The sequence below is a fragment of the Rhinopithecus roxellana genome, chromosome 21, assembly GCF_007565055.1.
Source record: "Rhinopithecus roxellana isolate Shanxi Qingling chromosome 21, ASM756505v1, whole genome shotgun sequence".
NCBI classification, from domain to species: domain Eukaryota; kingdom Metazoa; phylum Chordata; class Mammalia; order Primates; family Cercopithecidae; genus Rhinopithecus; species Rhinopithecus roxellana.
Window position 1 is genome coordinate 61008879 of NC_044569.1, and position 20492 is coordinate 61029370.

The following is a 20492-nucleotide window of genomic DNA, read 5'->3' on the forward strand; positions in this document are numbered from 1 at the left end:
TGTAAAATCTGGAAAACTCAGCTATACGTTCATGAGAAAACGAGAGTGAAAAAGGCAAATAACATCCGGGTGTCAGTGTGGACACTTGAGAAGCACTGCTCTCAGCTGTCCCTGTGGGACTGCGTCTGGTGAGACAGCGAAGTCCAGGTGGTGGGGGCTCCTGCCTTTGCCACACCCACTGTGCAGTCTGGGGCACATCACTCGACTTCAGTTTCCTCCTGTAGGAAACAAGGGGCTCTTGTGCCTGCTAACGGTGGCAACATTCAACTCCAAAATATTAAACGTTTTGTGTAGCAGCTACTTTTCTCATGGCTGACTTACAAATGTATGATTACCAACCATTATCTTACAATAAATTCTGAAACATGTTAAAATATATACATCTTAACATAGGGCTATATGGATGCTGCAGCTTCTTTGATGCCTTCCTAAAAATTCTTTGAAGTAATTACTCTCAAACCTAATCCTGCACTGAGACTATTTAATGAACAAAGAACTCAATATGGAAGGTAAATCACATGTTTTGAGAAAAACAAGGAGTTCCTATTTTGTTTAATGCTATTTTTGTATCTGATTAAGTTTTACGGGGAAAAAAAGTTTAAGTGGAAACCAAAGGGATAGTTTTTTTAAAAGCATGTTACTTCTCTTACATTCAGACAGTGGAATATTATTCAGCAGTATTAAAAAAATTAGCTGTCAAGCCATGAAAAGACATGGAGAAATGCATATTACTAAATACATATCACTAAATGCAAGAAATCAATCTGAAAAGGCTATCTATTATATGATCTCCAGCCATATGACATCCTGGAAATGGCAAAACTATAGTCAGAAAAAGATCAGTGGTTGCCAGAGGTCGAGGGAGAAAGGATTTTCAGGGTAGTGACACTATGTTATGTGATACATATGATACTCTAATGGTAGATGTATGCCATTATACATTCGTCAAAATCCATAGAATGTACAAAACCAAGAGTGAACGCTAATGTAAATGATATGTAAATTTATCAGAAAGCTGCCACCCTGGTGCAGGGTATTGATAGTGGAGGCGGTCGTGTGTATACAGACGTAGGAATAATATAGGAACTCTACTTTCTCCTCAGTTTTGCTTTGATTTTAAAACATCTCTAAAAAATAAACTGTATTTTTTAAAAAGCATATTATCCACTCATACTTATTAAAGAGATAAAAAATCAATAGAAACTTCAGTCATATTTAATGATGATATTTACAACACTATATGGTGTTTATCTTTAGAACTGAAAAGAAAATATTTTAATTGACTGTTTTTTAGCATATAAATGGCTAATCTTAGTACCCAATTCCAAAATTAGAAAAAAAGAAGCCACTCAAGAAATAGGAATCAAAAAATGGGACTTCTTCAATTTAACAAAGTAAAATATTTTTTAAGCACTTGTGTGACTTCTCTGAAAATTTCCAATTCATTCAGTTATTCGTTTATCTGTGCTGTATGCCATGCTGGGCCTGTCAGGCAGTCCCTGCCCTAAAGGGCCTTAAAGTTGGCTTGGCAGAGACAGAGAGGTCAATCAGTGAGCTGTCATAAACGCTATGAGAAAAGGGTGTCCAGGACGCACAGAAGAGTCCCAGTGCCATGATAAGAGGGACACAAAGGAGGGAGCTGGCAGTTGTGCATAGAGGAAAGGAGAACTGGTAGTATTTTAGCAGAGCTTTCAAAGATGAGTAGATGTTTATCAGGCAGATATAGCCTTCTGACTCCAAAATCTATGCTTTTTTATATATATAAAAATGACTCTTATTGAACGAAATACTAATTAAACACTATTGTGAATTGCTGACTAAGGAATCAATGATTACTTTGCAAAAATTACAGTGTGTATTCTTTTACATTGCATATTTCATGGCTAAGAATGAAGAAATTCTCAAGCACCATGTACATAGAACTGGACAACATATGTAATGACTCAACTACTTTGGCTTTCCAGTAGATATTAAAGACATTAGTAGTAGCAAGGAAGGTACTAACTTGAAAGGATTTAGGATATAATTTTCTCTAATTTACTTAAGATGGATAAAGCACATGAGTTTTAATACTATTGATATTAAAATTTAAAGTGTTTAATATTGTTTTTGCTGGATTTAATTGATTAACTTTTAGTTGACCTTTGTCGGAAGTTGTCTTACTATTTACACAGAATAATGTGCTTTGTATTAAAACACTCATTCACTTGTGTCCTCTAAATGAAATTATGTCTTACTAACACTTGTTTCTATTAAATATAGAGAACTATGGCATACCATACAGCCATTAAAAAGATTGAGGTAATCCATTTTTACTGACATGGAAAGATGTTAGTAAAAGAGAAATTTTAAAAGAAACTAGCAACATTACAGAAGAGTATGTAAAATAAAATCATTTTTAAAAAAGAAAACTATATGTGATGATCATTATTCATACCTATACAGGTATATATATGAAGAGAAAAAGATCTGGAAAGACACACCCCAAGCTGTGACTGGTGGATACTGGGGTGATGGGAGGGGATTATTGGTAAAGAGTTACTTTCACTTCTTAACTGTTTTTCTATAATGAATCATCTGTGTTTCTCTTTTCAATGAGTGTGTTTCTTTAAAATTGGATATATATTAGAATAATGCAAATGAAAGAAATAGTAAAAAGTGTCATTGGGGAAACATTATAGCTGTAACACAGATAAGATTTTAAAAATTCAAGGTAAAATAAGTATTTAAACTTTTGAACTGAATAAAAAAAACTAATCTAGACAGAACAGTTAAAAGTCTGTATTTTCAGAGATAGCTCACCTTTTCTTAAACTTGGCTATTATGTAGACAGACTGATTGATTTTGCTTTTCAAGTGAAAAGCTGAATCAGCTCTGTTCACCTAAATGGGCACTTAAAATCTGGTAAGGAAATGAAGACTGTCTACTTTAGAACAGTGCATGAGCTCATTTTTTAAGAAACTCCTCCAAACCTGTGGTTTGTTTTTATCCCATATGGTGATTACAATAATGGGATGTGAAGTAGCTTCAGTCCTAAATTCCAGTAAAATTCTTAAGTTAGGTCCCATTTTATAGAATACATTTCATAATAAATAATTTTTGATGTTACTTCTATATTTACAAGTAGAAATCTCTCTAAAATCATTCTAGTCCAGTTTGTGTACCGTAAAATCTCCCAGACAGGTGGCTGTCTTTTAATACTAAAGTTCTTCATATTAAAACAAAAAACTAGACCTTCCAGCAGTATTCCATTTCACTGTATAACAGGAGGAATATTTAATTTTCAGCCTGTTTGAAATGCTGTAGCAAAGTGTTTCAGACCAAATCCCTATTATATTAGCAAATTTAGACTGAAACTATAAAATAATTTGCAATTATTATCAGATTTATAATTGTAAATCATAAGTATTTGAAAATATATAAATTTAAAATATTCTGAGCATCCATTTTCCTTATGTTTTAGCATGTTATTAGTTGACACTTATTTGCCATAGGAAAATAGCAAATTAACTACATCTTATTTAATCTTCCTATAGTATATATTCAGAGATGCAGGTGGATGATGATAATGATGATGATGATGACGATAGCTGATAAGGTTTGCATGTACCTACCAGTGTTTACTATGTGTCAGGCACTGTTTTAGGTACTTCTGTTGCATTAACTCATTTCAACCACACATACCATAATAAGTACTGTTATTGTTCCCCTGTTCCATATTAGGACACTGAGACATAGACAAGTTAAGGAACTCACTCACGGTTACACAATTAGTAAGTATAGATCCAGGTGATAAGGAGCCTGTTTCTCAGCCATTGTGCCTCAAACCCTGGATGTGCATGCTATTTTTCCTTGCAGGATTTCTGATGCCTGGCTAGCCCAGGAATCATTTTTGATCTTGCTTTTAACACGCCAGCTGCAATGTGCTTGTGGCAGGCAAGTTTTTCAGAGGGAAACGAACTACTCAGCAGGGAATACTGACTGTTTACAGTGTGCAAAACCCTGACTGGGAAGTAGTGACTCTCAAATGGAATTCTGCAGTTCCTGTCGCCATCCCAGAATGAGAGATACTTCATTTGGTTTTTTGAACTAGTGCTCTCCACAGGAATGATGCATTTCTGGAAAACATTTCCCCACCCTCCACCATTCATAGCCCCCAAAACTAACAACACAGCTCACCCTGAGCTGATGCCTTCACCAAAGCCATTTTGATGTCTGTGAACCTTTCAAACATATTAGCAGCATGGCAGCCTGAAATTCTGGAGGGTGTGTACAAACATGTTCTAGAAAGTGCCTCTTCCTGAACAAAACTCTCCCCCTTGATTGTGGCTGTGGCATCTGTGAGGGCTGTTGACCAATTCTCTGAGGACCTCCTCTTGAATCTTTTCGACTGGGCTCCTCAAGTTTGTGGCCCTGAAAGAGCTCTTTGGCATCTTGTCCTGTCTAGCCAAGGAGGTTGAGGTAGTTAGTTGTCACTGGTACCTTCTTGGGGTCAAAGTGACACGTACATTGCTCCACTGTAGAAGTCCTGTTGCTGTTTCCTGCAGAACTAGCTTGACTGTGTTGTGTAATCAAATCTTTCCTGTGGTTTCCTGGGGATACCTCATAGGTATTTCCTTTCCATCAGTATGCATGATGAAAAAAGGGATGCAACATGCAGTTGATTCTATTTTAAATAATTTTTCTTTACATTAAGAATGTAACCTACATGCATATCCTGCAGACTGTAACCAAGTGGGTCAATCTAAAAAGTCACTTTGTGTAAAGTAAACCAAATATGTGATACTTTTTTCCCTCTTATTGGCAAAAAAGTATGAAGTTTGCTAATACTAAGTAGGAACATTCTTTCAGTGAAAAGTGAAGGCAGTTTTGCATTGTCTACTAAAATTTAAAATGTACATATGCTTTGACACAGCTTTGGTGTCTCTATCCTACAAAAATACCTAGGTGTACACAAGGATCTGTGTACAGTATAACCTAAGTTCCCATCAGAAAAAGAATGGTTAAATAATGTAATGCACATACGCAGAACTGCAGTGCAGAGGTGAGCAAGAATGACATGAGATCCATGTGTGCTGACATGAGAGGACCATCCCATGAAGAAAACAAAGTTGCGGAAAAGTATGTGTAGTATGTACATCACTTGTATTAAAGGTTAGAAAATAGACTATACTTTCAGTGATCATTTCTATACTTGGTTACTAGAGAAGTTGCTCGGAACGTGTAGGCAGCAGAAACCACAAAGAGGAGGCGCAGCATCCTCCCCTGAGCGTGTTGCTTCCCTGCAACTGCCCATTGCCATTGATGATAGTTCTTCTCTTCTTCTGCGAGAGTAAGAGGGAGAGGACGCAGTCTGAATGGTGAAAAAAAAAAAAAAAGAAAATAGAAAAGCTCTCGGAAGATCCAGATCCAGTAAATAGTTAAGAGTAGTTACTGTTAGTGGGTGTGAACCATTTTCAATCATGTTAAGAATTCCTAAAAACAACTAGATAAGAATTGTTCATAATACCTCAGCTACTTTTGAAAATACATGTACAGATGCTTAGGATAGTGCCTGATACATAATACTCAGTACATATTAGCTGCACATAGTAGTCGTTGTGGTATTATTTGGGGGGAAAAAAAAGATAGCTGTATTCCCTGTATTCTCTTTTGTGTATGCTTAGATTTCAGATGGTTTCATGTGAAGCTGGAGGTTAATCTTGGATTAATTGAAGTGTTTCTTCTTGCATCTAATGTTCAGGGAAGTGATATCCAGCAGTAACTTCACGTCCTGAGATCATGGCAAATTACCAAAGTCATAAAGTATTTTTACAGGTTTCCATCTTTTTCCCAAGTCCTAATTCTGCTGAGAGTTGCATGTTTTCTATTTCTTTTTTCAAATTAACTTTTAAATTTCACACATTTTCTCTTATTTGCAGACCATTTTTTATAAAGACTAAAAGTTCATCAATTCAAGGGAAAGTATAAATAGGGAGTGCCAAAGTTATTTAGAAACTCAGGGCCGGGCGCGGTGACTCAAGCCTGTAATCCCAGCACTTTGGGAGGCCGAGACGGGCGGATCACGAGGTCAGGAGATCGAGACCATCCTGGCTAACACGGTGAAACCCCATCTCTACTAAAACATACAAAAACTAGCCGGGCGAGGTGGCGGGCGCCTGTAGTCCCAGCTACTCGGGAGGCTGAGGCAGGAGAATGGCGTAAACTCGGGAGGCGGAGCTTGCAGTGAGCTGAGATCCAGCCACTGCACTCCAGCCCGGGCGGCAGAGCGAGACTCCATCTCAAAAAAAAAAAAAAAAAAAAAAAAGCCTCCTTTGTCAGGATAACTTTAGAACAGAGACGTAAATGAAGTGAGGGCATGAGCAATAGTGGTTAACAGGCTGATGAGATTTTCAAGCAGTGGGAGCAACAACTGTCAAAACCCCAAATGGGAACCCCCTTGACATATTCAAGAAAGTGCAAGGAGATCACTGTGACTAGAGCAGCATGAACAAAGGAGAGAGGTGTCAGGTCCTGAACAAGGCTGTGAACAGAAGAGAGGTGATTTATTGTTGAAAAGTTACTCTGACTGCATGCGGACAGTGATGAACGCATGGAGATCAATGACTTTCAACATGTTGGATGATGACCACCTCAGCTCCAGCAAGAAACGTACTTTACATCATTATCCATTTCCACTTTATTCTTCTTTCACTGATTTGAGTGGTGATGTACTCTCTGGTTTCACAGTTTCCTTGTAGTCCACCTAGCAGAGGAGAACTATTGAATATAAAATGGTTCTTGCCAGGTCATGGCCAACTGCCTAAGTGACATGTTATCAACACAGTGAACTGGAGACTAAGACACCATTTCTAGAAGGCTCAGCACACAAGAACACGTACTCTGAGACCCCCAAATTTTACAGGAATTTTCATCCCTTAGGAAAATTCCAGTCATGCAGGATCCGGTCAAGATTAGAAAAGTGCAACTTTAAAAACTATAATGGACCCTTCTCTTCAATCCGTTGATCCCTTCAGGGCAGAAAGCAAGTAATGGGCGTCCTTCGTCTTGACAGACCCTACCTGGAGCCAGTCCTCCAGGAAAGAGCAGACTAGGAGGATGGTGGGCTCTGGAAGCCTCAGCAGGGATTGGTTCACTGCAGCTGGTTCCCATGGTGAATACTTGGGAAGTGACTGTGTACATACCACTGATTTCTTCTGTTAAGAGAGCTACTGCTAAAGGAATAAAAAGTTTAACAAGAAATCCTAAGATTAAAACATGCCTTAAGACCTTCACTGTCCAGAATTCTTTAAGTTATTGTTTACAAGTATTAGTCCAGTAGTAAATTCCAAAGAATGAAAAATGCAGACCTGTAATATATATGGTCCTTTCAGGCAGAGTAAAGATTTGATTCCGAGAATAGATTTGATCTTTCTACCATAAATAATGGTGTTTGTAGATGATACAGAAAGATGAGTTTGATATTCAGAGCATAGAAAATGGGCAATGTAACAAAACCTCTTCAGATTCTAGTTTCACTAAGTAAGATTTTGTCAACACAAGTATATTTTACTAATGTATTGTTTTGAAGAGGGTTATTTTGGGGGTAATTATTTTCAGTTTTGCAAAAGGATGTTGGCAATATAGTTGTTAAATTTGTGCAAATAATAGGTAAAGCAAAATACCACTGCAAATTATACTTTCCTATGTGTATTAACCTGCACAGAATAAATACTTGCTAAAACATTTGTTAGATATTATATTCTGTGTACCGTAATAGGACATAAATTATTCATGACTATATGTGTATAGATATAGATGTCAATGTACGCACAGATATAGACACAGTGATGCCCAATACTTAGACCACTGTAATTATCGAGTAACAAAACGGTAAATGTTTTTTAAACTCTTCTAAATCATTTTCATTTACAAGTGTGAGAATGGTAGATTTTGAATGCTGATTCCCACTCTTTCTCTTAAGGTAGAGTAATATTCTTTGGACAAGAAAAACTGAGAAACTAGCTTTTTCCTAACCACTTAATAGCTGGGGAAGCTTCATATGTTTTAGGAGCTTTCTATATCCTTCCTTCTCTCAAACCAATGTACAGAGAGGACACTGCCATTCATGAGCACAGAAAATCCACCCAGCAGGACACACTAAAGTGGTTTCCTTCCTGTTAGTAAAAGTTAAAAAAAAATTAAGCATTAACCTTCCACTAAAGGGGAAGAGGCTGGTTATTCAGTGGGGCTTAGGGGTAGGACAAAAATATTGTTCAGTATATGACTTGGTAATAAGTAACAAACAAAAGTTTAAAAATGTAATGGTTTGTTTTCCAGATTTATGAAATATATATGAATGTCATAGTGTCTGCCAGTGCCAAATGGCTTTGTCAGAATACCCCTGGTTTCAGAATGCTCCCACATTCAAATATCTTGTCTCTCTCAGCAAGAAATGCTGTCTCATGCCCTAGTATACCTCAAGAAAGCATTAGAGAAATGAGATTTTTTTTCTGTCATGTTTTATGTCACCCTCCCCCCTTATAAAATATAAATATTAACAGAACAGTTAGTTTGGTATTATGGAACCCAAGGGGAAAAGACAAAGAATGTGTAATAGAATTGATGCAAAATCCTCCTAAATATTTAGGGTAGGCCGTTTGTTCATCTGGGCAACTCACACTGAGACAACAGGACTAGATAATGGGAAGGTATATTTGAAACTATTCACAGATATAAAATGATACCTAATTTATACTTCTCATAATTTTTATTCTTAACTTCAGGCCCTAGCCTTATAGACGTGAAATCAATATGGCAATGCACAGACAAGGAATTCAAATACTTAACCTCATCATGAAAATTAATCTGGAAAAATAAAAATAAATAATAAATCAATCTCTTACAATCTTCAAACCATCCTTGCTGAATTATGCAATATAATATAAGTACCAAATATGCTTATTCACACTGCTAAAGCCATGGCTATCATTTAGATAAGCTGGTAAACATGGGAAATCAAGGAAACTTGACCGGATAACTTTTTCTGGTAGACAGTTTTCTAATTTTATTCTAAATTACTGATATGAACTTAAGCATAAATTTTATGTAGTCTTTTTATGATTGTTCTGCCAGAAAGTATATTTTACTCTTTAATACTATAATAAACCAGGAGAACATAATTACGTGAAATATGTAAGCCTTTTCATCTTTTCCATTTCTGCGCAAATAGAAATATTTGCATAGTAGTCACTGTAGCAAAACTGGAATTTCATATTTAATTTTTTTGTATTTGGCCCTTATTTCTTGTTTCAAAAATTCAAGGGTGTTTGTGATTGTAAGTTGTTTCTGTTGAAAATAATTATTAAGAGGCCAAAGTGATATTCTACATCATTTTTCTTTCAGTTAATTTTTAAGAATTACTAAAATGAAACGTTTTTGAAAAATCATAATATATTTACTATGGATATATTTATTTCAAAATATATATCAGAGCTAACTTTAACCTTTGAAATGTTGCTGTCCGCTTCCAAGTGCAGGTCATCTCACCTGGCTTCTTGTTTTTGTTTTTGTTGTTAAAATGTTCAACTCAGGTTCTACATGGTCAGCTATTATGAGCGGAATCACAGAATAGCAGTTGGAGCTCGCCATGGTTCAGTGGCCCTGTACGACATCCGGACTGGAAAATGTCAGGTAAATAAATCATTGTGACTTCCTCTCCATAAAGCGTGGAAGTTATTGAAAGGAGAGAGAGACTAGCACTTCACCAGTTGACGTGCTGAGCTGCTGGAACATTATGGATAATGCTAAAGGGATCAATAGTTTAATGAAGGACGCACAGAATATAGAGCCCTACTGTCTTCATTCACTGGGACTGAAGGGTTGCCACAGAAGAGTTTATAAGAGAGCCCAGAGTAAGGTGACACTGCTGACAAACTATTTTGCAATACATATTTTCTTATTTTAAACCGAGTTTTCTGATCTTATTTTTGCCACGTGTTTTCTGAAAAGTTTGATGATATGTTATTATGATATAATGATTGAACAAAAATTAATTTTCTCTAAGCGAAATGAGGTATTTCACAATTATAAGACAGTGATCTAGTCAGAGTTCAAAAAAGAAGTCACAACAGCATTCGTTATAGTTCTATGAAAAGGAAATAGATGCTGTCCTTGAAATACTACTTTTTATACTATTATAACACTCTTTATGCTTTTATAACACTTCACTGTTTATGAAAAATTCTTGATTTTGTTCCTGATCTTGATCACCTGATTCTTAAAATATACCAGTTGGGAAGAGAGGGCAAATCTAACCCCACTTTAGATATAAAAGAATTGAAACATAGCCTTAAATCACTTTATCCCAGAGTCTCACTGTTTCTTCACAAAATCGGGGTTAGGCTCCACCGTGATCATGGTAAATGTATAATGTTGCATCGGTAAATAGTTCCAAGTCATAGTTTATTTTATTTCTTTGTAGCATTTATTAATGTGGATATATTCAACCATGTTATCATATTAGGAATTTCCAGAAGGATAGGAAGAAATTCATAAGGATGTAGCTAAAATGTTAAACTGTCCCTTAAATTTAATGAACTATTAATTAATTATCTAAAAGCTTGTCTGACTTTTTTCCATGAAGTAGTTCTAAGAGATGGTAACAGGTGTTCAAGTGTTGGGGGTAAAAATTTCAGGGGTCAGACAAGTTTAGGGGATACTGTTGGAATGTTAAACAGCTTTGTTTGTTCAGACCTTCTCAAAGTCTCTAGTGTGTGAATGTGCATTGAACATTTTCTGAGAGTGCATCAAGTATGCACTATTTGCCATATTTGTTTAACTGTCAAATTTTTTGTGTGATTTTTTTTTTTAAGACATTAACTCCCCACCATAATCTTCCACTGTGGGCCCTCACTGAGAACAAAGAAACCACTCTGAATACTTGTTTAAAAGTTAAATTGCATGTTGTTTATAAGATCCTTTCCTAAAAGAGACAGGTTCTTCAGAGAGCATTTTCAGATCCTCTTTTGTTAAGACAGTTTTTAAAGCTGGAGTGTATTACTGCTAGTAAATTTGAGAGAATTAAACCGCAAGCATCTACCAGGTAAAGGAAAAAAAAAAAGAACGAGGCGACAAGGCGACCTTGTCAGGCTTCTTTAAAAATGAAGTGAGGAAATCACAGGGAGGACTCTTTGTTACCACAGAAGACACGGCTGCCACCAGCAGAGGAAAAGTGAGGCGGTGTGAGCACTGTGAGGCGAGCCCGAGACGAGTGAGAGAATTTCTCATTAAGAATTAATGAGAAAGGAACAAGTTGTACTTCGGGATATATTTCTTTATTTTTCTTCCTACTAAGTGGTCTCAGTGAAGATCTTGGTAACATGCAAAAAAAAAAAAAATTGAATATCTTAGGTTTTTCAATTAAAATACTTGAGAAATGCTTATCAGAGACATTCTTTCTTAACACGAATATGTAATGTCATTCATATTCCATTGTATGTATGTCATTTTAGTATATTTAGGCATTTTATTTTTGTTTTGTTTGTTTTTGAGATGGAGTCTCTCTCTGTTGCCCAGGCTAAAGTACAGTGGTGTGATCTTGGCTCACTGCAACCTCTGCATCGAGGGTTCAAGCTATTCTCAGTTCAAGTGATTCTGACTTCAGCCTCCTGAGTAGCTGGCATTACAGGCACCCGCCACCATGCCCAGCTAATTTTTTTGTATTTTTGATAGAGACGGGGTTTCACCATGTTGGCCAGGCTGGTCTCAAACTCATGACCTCAAGTGATCCGCCCACCTCAGCCTCCCAAAGCGCTGGGAGTACAGGCATGAGCCACCACGTCCAGCCTATTTAGACATTTTAGTGTCCCCATAATTTTTCCTGCCTCATCTTCTTGATTTTGATACCCAAAGTTATCAACCCAAATTATTGAATAACGTTTACCTTCCACTTCTGTATGAAAGAGAAGGCTGCACCTTACTCTCATCATTCAAAACATGAAAGCAAAGCTCAGTCTCTAAGGTCAATCATTACTTTTGTCAGTTACCAGTTATAACCAGCGACACTGAACTCCTAAGCTGTTCTCTTAATTCTTTTATGTTACTAGCATTATAGTATTTGGGAAAAAAGGAGCCAACATTTGAAACAAAATTCATAGTATGGGTAGCATGTTTAGAAATGATGTATTATAGGTGAATCAAAGGATCATTTTGAACTAAGAATGCAATGAAGAAGCATTTCTTAAAGAATCTGTTGGAATCGGTTAACAGAGGATGTGGAACAATTTTTTTAGCATGAACAAAGACATAGAGATATCACATAAAAATACGTATAAAGGGATAACTAGAAAATTCACTTGGCTGTAGGGTTATGGTCCCAGTTGGATGGAAAAATAAGACATGATCAGTTAGATGGTGGGAATCACACTGAAGGGAAAGAAAGGATCCTGAGGCTGAGAAGAGGCCCAGTGGGGTCCGAGAACCCATGACTGAGAGACCGAAGGGTCATATGTGTCCCCTGTTGTCATTGTGAGACTGGTTGGTGAAAGATAAAGGAAAAATTAAGTCCCTTTCCCTTACCTTTTGGTATTGACTTCTACCTTGTTTTTTAAATCTTTTTTTTTTTTTTTAGATCTGTTATTCCCAGATTATGCAAAACCACAGGATAAATATGGCATGTTGGTCTGAAACATGAATTGTCCTTATATCAAAGGTTGACAAACTATGGCCTGAAGCTAGCCCGCCACTTGTTTTCGTAATTAAAGTTTTATACGAACACAGGCACACACATTCATTTATATATTGTCTACTACAATGGCAGAATTGAGTAGTTGTCACTGACAAAAACTGTTCTGTGGTCCACAAGCCTAAAATATTATCTGGCCCTTTACAGAAAGGGTTTGCTAACCCCTGCCTGAAATAATTGAGGAGGAAGAGTCAACTAATTTAACAGTGATTTAAAACATTATGGTATAATATAGAGGATAAGGATAACTAGAAATTTGTGTGGGGTTGCACTCCATCTCTATGTTAATGATTATTGATATAATCATATGGATATAAGGTTAATATAATTAACTTTGTATCCTTGGAAAAGTTTATCAACTTCTGTAAGCTGAAGCTTCCTGATTTGTAAAATGGTAACAGAAATAATGTCTATTATTGTTAGAAGTATTAAAGAGAAATTTATCTACACACTTGTTAACAAACATGGTAAAGCAGACTTTATCAAAGGGGGACAGGGTGGTGGGCATAGTGAACACTACCACTGGGTCTTGCAGTGAGGGAGAAGACTCCAGCTCCTACCAGGACAGTTGGGGATTTATAACAAAGGAGCAGGATGGGGTCAGTGCGTGGAAAATTGTAGTTGGCCCTTGAACAAGGGTTTGGACTGTGAGGGTTCACCTATACGTGGATTTTTTTTCAATAAAAGTTACGTCGAGTGTGCCTTGCCTCTCCTGCCCCCTCTTACACCTCCTTCACCTCTTCTGCCTCTGCCACCCCTGAGACAGCAAGACCAACCCCTCTTCTTCATCCTCCTCCTCTGCCTACTCAACATGAAGATGAGGAGGATGAAGGCCTTTATGATGATTCATTTCCACTTGATGAGGAGTAAATAGATTTTCTCTTCCTTATGATTTTAACATTTTCTTTTCTCTAGCTTAATTGTAAGAATACAGTATATAACACATATAACATACAAAATATGTGTTAAATGACTGTTTATGTTATTTAAGGCTTCTGGTCTTCTAGTACTCTATAAGTAGTAACCAAATTTGGGGAAAATCAAAAGTTACATGTTGATTTTTAACTATGGGAGTCAGCACCCCTTACCCCTGCATTCTTCAAGAGTCAACTGTACTACAAAGAAATATCAAGGATAAGGGGTTTCTGGCTAAGCTGACTTGACAGGAGTCTTGCTGAAGGCAGGCCAGGGGATTAAGATGTTGGAGGTGTGGTCAGATGCCCAGGGAGGGGGATTTTCTCCTAACTGACAGGATTCTTGTTCAAACTGCATTCAAGTAAGACAGATAGGGAAGCCCAAGTTCAGGCCTAGTCAAGCAAGGAACTCAGAGGAGCCTGATGAAGGTTTTGGTCAAAGGAGAGAGTCCATGTCAGAAGTCAATATGGTAACTTAGGTAAAATTCTTAGCCAGTACCAGCCAAGTAGTTAGCATTCAGTAAATATTGGTGAGTATTATATTAAAATAAAGTTGTAAATATATTGTATTACAATTAAATTCCATTAATTGTAGGGAATTTTACGGATGAAACTGGAGACATCTAGGCTTTTGTAGGTTCTAGGGCTACGAGTTCACCCTGCTCAATAGGGAGTGCTTGGGTGGGAGAGTTGAAGCAGCACTGCCTTAGGCCATGTGAAGGTTTCCTTTCTGCAGGCTGCTCTTGCCTGTGGTAGTAGCTGAGTCTCCACTGATTATGGAGATCAGAAACTTTGATGCAATTCAGTAGTTAAAGTCCTGCTGTGCTGCTGACAGCGCTTTTACTTGGGAACCGCCAGCGATTTAGGAATATACCTGACTGGAATTTTACTTAATTTTTTTTTTTTTGAGTATCTTAACTCCCTGTGAAGAAGTGCTTAAATTTTGTTGATAGGCTGTGCTCTTGCTAAGCAGATGAATTAGGGTCCCTGACTCCTTAGCGATCCAGGCACGTGTTTGGTTAAGTCAGCAATGAAAATCTTCCCTCTAGCAATATTTGCCTTTGATTTGGCAGACTTGATATCATATCTCACTGATTTCTAATCCTTTCTGCATGCATTCTTTGTAATAACTGCTTGTTCTTTGCGAGATTCTCTTAGGTTCATGTTAACTAGCTTTCCTAGTGAAGTTTGTACAGTCATCCCTCAGTGGAGTATCCACAGGGAATTGGCTCTGGTCCCCCCTGAGATACCAAAATCCATGGATGCTCAAGTCCCTGATATAAAATGGTGAGGCATTTACATATAACGAAGGCACATCCTCTCATATACTTTAAATCACCTCTAGATTACTTATAATATCTAATACAATGTAAATGTTATATAAATAGTTCTACTGTATTGGTTAGGGAATAATGACCAAAAAAAGTCTATACACATTAAATGCAGAAGGATCCATCCATTTTGCCTCCAAATATTTTCCATCAGCAGTTGATTGAATCCAACGGTAAGAAAACCATGGACCAACTGTACTGTGTCACTTGGTGGCATCATCCACTTTGGTAGATGTAGGCACTTACTTTCTTCTCATGCTTTTGTGAAGGGCTGCCAAAAAAAAAAGCAATGATGTGTTAGAGAAAGAAAGTGTAGATGAAGACTTCTCTATACCAAATTATTAAAATAACTTTACTATTGAAAAGTTTTAAGTTCCTTAAAGAACCTGTTCTTAAAGCTTCCTGTTGTCTAGTGCCTGGTACATAGTAGATGCACAATGCAATGCATGTTGTTCAACTAAAAAACTCTGAGGCTTTAGAATAAAAAAAAAAACTTTAAAAATATAATATGACATAGTAAACCAAAACAAACTGTGCTGTAATTATATCAAATATATTAGTTTGGGTATACTTATATTTCAGTATTTCAGAATCACATCAAATTGTTGTTTCTGTATAGAGAGAATAGGATATCTTTTCAGAAAAAGCATTGAAAAACCTTTATTTTGAGTCATAAAATATCTATCTATATTTCTATATTAAACCATTACCAGGCCTGCCATAGGCCAGATAATGAAATAAATAAAATAGAAGCAAAGATTGATGATATCTACAGAACTGTGGCAACTGTGGTCTAACTCTAATCTCGTATAGAGCAGGAAGTAAATTCTGGAATGTTAACATGTGCCTTGTCATGCAGCCTACAGGATCCCCTCCAACCCACAGCTTCTAGCTTCCACCTTTACCAAGCCACGGAAACCACACACACCCTTGGCATGGCTTCATTCAACTGACTTCCCCCTCTCTCAAATTCTATCTTCCCTTAACTTCCATAGCACTGTCACCTGCCTTGGTTTGCATCTATCTCGTTTGTGGATTTCCTAATCTCTTAGAGGACCTTAATATTAATTCTTATCACTCTACTGCCCAGGGTACAGATTTCTTCTATCATCTGTTCTTTTTCCTGACTTTGGCTGAAAATCCATACATTATTATTGATACTGATTATTCCCTGTAAGCAGGTAAGACAAATCAGGTCTCCAGCCAGGGCCCCGCCTAAACTCCAGCTCCACGACTTCCAACAGTCTGCTAGACATTTCCATATGGATATCTTTTGTCTCAAATTCAATGTGTCAGACAGTCTCTCTAGCCCCTACTTTCTACCAGCATCCTTTCTAACCTGCCTTTTCCTGTAACTGGCATAATAATATGGCACCACAAGTCATGTTGCCTCTCCTTCACCCGTCCATGTCCAGTTACTAAGTTCAGTTAACTTTTCTCTAATGGTATACCTGAAATCTAGCTTTTCTCTCTGCTGACAGCCTAAATTAGGCTCTTGGCCTTTCTTCAAGGCCTTTGAGATTCTGGTTTTGATCATCATACATAATCCTCCCCTCCTATGAGCTGTTTCATTCAATAACCCCATTCTCCATCATTCCCTATCCTCCTTTCCCAGGTTACACAGGAAGTATTCAGAAATATCTGTTGGATGATTTATTACAAACACAGTAAGGATTTCAGGAGATGCCTGGTTCCAGTTACATTTATCTTTATATTATATTGAAATGTCTCACCGAGTAAATATAGTTACTCTATACTAATAGGTGAAGCACTCCTGGCAAACAAAAATGCTGAAGACAGTCCACATTAAAATAATGAGTGTTGGCTCTGTGTTTGTTAATGGTTTCATTAATGCTTCTATTGAAATTTATTTTTCCTGCCCTTTGTATCACTTATACCCCTTGTAAGTTACACAGCCCTCTCAGGCTCCTTATTTGTATTCATATTTGTTGCTCAAAATAATTATTTTATTGTTGGTGTTTATAATATGCCAAATTTAATGTGATCTCTAAATTCGATTACTAGGCTATTTATTTCCTCTTTCTTACTAGGGAAGGCAGTGTGGTTGCGTAGTGAATAGAGTAGATTCTGAAACTGAGCTGCCTGAATTCAAGTCCTTCCTTGGCTTCTTCTTTGTTTTGTGGCTTTGAGCAAGGCATTTAAACTCTGTACTTATTTCTTCATCTATAAAATGGACATAATAACACTTCTAGCATTGTGCTATAAATATATGTAAAACAAATATCAAAAAATGTTAGCTATCCTAATTATTATTTAACCATCGGTTTAAATAAGACTAAATCAGGTCATCCCATTCTGTTCCCTCCTGCTGCGGGATACACTACTTCATACTGGCTAGATCTGCTGAAATTGTTTTCTTAGGATTTTTTTTTTGGCTGTTTTTTTTTTTTTTTAATTATTATTATACTTTAAGTTCTAGGGTACATGTGCACAACGTGCAGGTTTGTTACATATGTATACATGTGCCATGTTGGTGTGCTGCACCCATTATTGCTGGGTTTTTTTTTCCCCCAGGACTATTTGAACTAGTAGTAGAATGAATACAACATCAACCAAGTAATTTGCAAATTTCAAGATTATACTTACTGATCTGTCCTCATTCATCTGGCTTAATAATTGTCACTTTGTCTATCCTGATTTTTTCGGTACATTAATCTGTTGTCCTACTGATATTTTGTTCTTCAGTGTTTTTAAAAAATGTATTATAACATAAATATTGCTTTTAACATTACTGCCATATTAGACTCCTTCTGAGTAAAGTGATTAAATTTATTTAACAGACTTTTTTAGAACAGTTTTGGGTTCATAGCAAAATTCAGCAGCAGGTACAGAGATTTTCCTTATACCTCTGCTCCCAGGCATGCATATCCTCCCCCATGATAAGCGTTTCCAATTGACGAACTTACACTGACACATGGTCACCAAGAGTCAATAGTTTACATTAGGGTTCACTCTTGGTGTTGTGCATTCTATGGGTGTGGGCAAATATATAATGGCATGTATTCTCCCATTATTGTATCATCCAGTATAGTTTCACTGCCCTAGAAATCCTTATTTATATAACTTTTATGAATTTTTTCTTTACAGTAAATTCTGGATGAACACTGCTAAGTCAAAAAATTTGTGCATTTTATTATCAGAATGCTCTGATGCTGTTTCACAAATAGTATACAAGCAACTGTGAATAATGGAATGACTTTTAAACTGTGGGTGTTCTCATAAAAAATGGAACTCTCAGCAGGGCACAGTGGCTCATGCCTGTAATCCCAGCAATTTGGGAGGCCAAGACAGGCAGATCACCTGAAGTCAGGAGTTCAAGACCAGCCTGGTCAACGTGGTGAAACCCCCGTCTCTACTAAAAATACAAAAATTAGCTGGGCATGGTGACAGGTGCCTGTAATCCCAGCTACTCGGAGGCTGAGGCAGGAGAATCGCTTGAACCCGGGAGGCGGAGGTTGCAGTGAGCCGAGATCACGCCATTGCACTCCAGACTGAGCGACAAGCAAAATTCTGTCTCCAAAAAAAAAAAAATATATGAAAACCCCCACTGTTGGCCTGTTTTGCCTCCTGTATTTGTCATCTTAGACAACAGATTGTTTCTCCATTTATTCATGATTTATTATTCATTTTGTTTATAAAACAGTCTTATGATGGCTCTTATGTGTGCCAGACACTGTATTATAGGCAAGAGATCAAAAAGTAAACATGAACTGTTCCTACCCTCAGGGAACATAATTTGGTATAGAAGGCAGATGTAAATCCGTAATTGAAGTGCCCTGCACAACCTTTCAAGGAGGGCAGCCTGGAGTGATAGGGAAGAAAGCAAGAAGAGCACTAGCCCAGATTTATTTAGGGTCTGGGGAGGATTGGTTAGGAAGCGCTTCCTGAAGGAGAGGATACCTAAACTGAGCAATTAACAATTAGGAGTTAGGGAAAGGAGGGGAAGGGCAAGGGACATTATTCCAGGCAGAAGGTATAACATTTGCAAAGCCCAGAGAACCAAGAAAACATAGGGAAAGAATGCTTATCAGAAACATCAGAAATGTTTCCCCTAATATGTGTGAATGGTTCATATTACAGCAATTTTCAAATCAGCATAATATGGGGAATTTCACAAATCTTAAATGAGAAACAGCTATTCCAATAGATAAGCAGAGACATTTCTTATCTGTGATTTATTACATGCTAAATCAGTAATATAGATATTGTAAACAAAGTTACATAGTATTAGCAAAGTATTAAATAACTGAATGCTGACGTTCTCTATTAGCTAAAATTATATTTTGGGGGACAGGGGACTTAGCAAGGTATGAAAATGTCTTCAGTGTGTGATTTAAAGCATTTAATGAAAATGAGCCAATGTAATTTTCTATGACAGATTTAATTCTGTCAAGCACTCTAAGACACTAGATAGGAAAAGAAAGCTGATATTCAAGTCTCAACAGAAATGTCAGCAAACACCTATATTAATGGAACTTTGGAAAACAATGTGTTCTTCTCTCTAAAAATAACTTAGATTTTACTTCTAGTTAGGAGGAGCAGTGGACCTTAGGGATCTTGTGGACAGTAAGATTGATGTTTCTTTGAGGCAGAATTTTGAGCTTCAGGCACAGTTTTCACGGAGCAGAAGTCTATAACGCTTATACATCAAGGGCACTTACGTGGTGATTGCAAAAATTGCAGTGAGAATTGACTACAGTACTTAGACAGTGACATTTTAGGTATTTTGTTCCTGCTCTTTTCAGCAGCTGGTTTTATGGCAGGTGTTTTCTGTGACATTCTGGAGCAACAACCAGAAATATGGCATCAGGAGTGATCATAAGATGAATGGTTGGAGAAGACAATGGCTTCCTGACACTGCATTGAAGAACTGCCTAACAAGCTACTAGTTTTTAAAGTGAAATGCTATTTAGAGAAGAACTTCTAGGTAGAGAAACAGATATCCAGAACAATGCCTGAAATTAGAGCATCATTTATTCTGAAAGTTTAAAATTTTTTAAAGAATAGTTTTAACTGACCATGTAGAGAAGTGTTTTTCTGTTATTTATCCCACCACTCATGAGTACTTCTTGGTTTTGTTTTGTTTTGTTTTGTTTTTTGTTGCTTGTTTTCTTTTTTGTTTTTAGACGGAGTCTCACTCTGTCGCCCAGGCTGGAGTGCAGTGGCGCAATCTCAGCTCACTGCGACCTCTTGTTTCCTGGGTTCAAGGGATTTTTCTGCCTCAGCTGCCTGTGTAGCTGGGATTACAGGTGAGTGCCACCACGCCTAGCTATTTTGTATTTTTAGTGGAGACGGGATTTCACCGTGTTGGCCGGGCTGGTCTCAAACTCCTGACCTCAGGTGATCAAGTGACCCACCCACCTCGGCCTCCCAAAGTGCTGGGATTACAGGCGTGAGCCACTGCACCTAGCCATGAGTACTTCTTATATCTGTGTTACACTTTGAAGGGCAATATTCAAGAATTTTGTACCAAGAAAAAATAAATTATATCCTTTGTAATAT

General features: G+C 37.1%; 1 protein-coding gene and 1 pseudogene across 3 annotated transcripts in view; both read left to right on the forward strand.

Annotated features, from left to right (window-relative positions):
* Positions 1–20492, forward strand: part of WDR7 (WD repeat domain 7) — a 400989-nt gene that overhangs the window by 315951 nt on the left and 64546 nt on the right. For 2 of the 3 annotated variants that reach the window (XM_030925915.1, XM_030925916.1), the window contains exon 25: positions 9573–9672. In XM_030925915.1, coding sequence (XP_030781775.1) covers positions 9573–9672 — 100 coding nt within the window. Of the gene's footprint in view, positions 1–9572; positions 9673–18077; positions 18331–20492 lie in introns of those variants that run through there. The other variant, XM_030925918.1, reaches the window with a different exon arrangement.
* LOC115895593 lies at positions 5164–5362 on the forward strand (annotated as a pseudogene).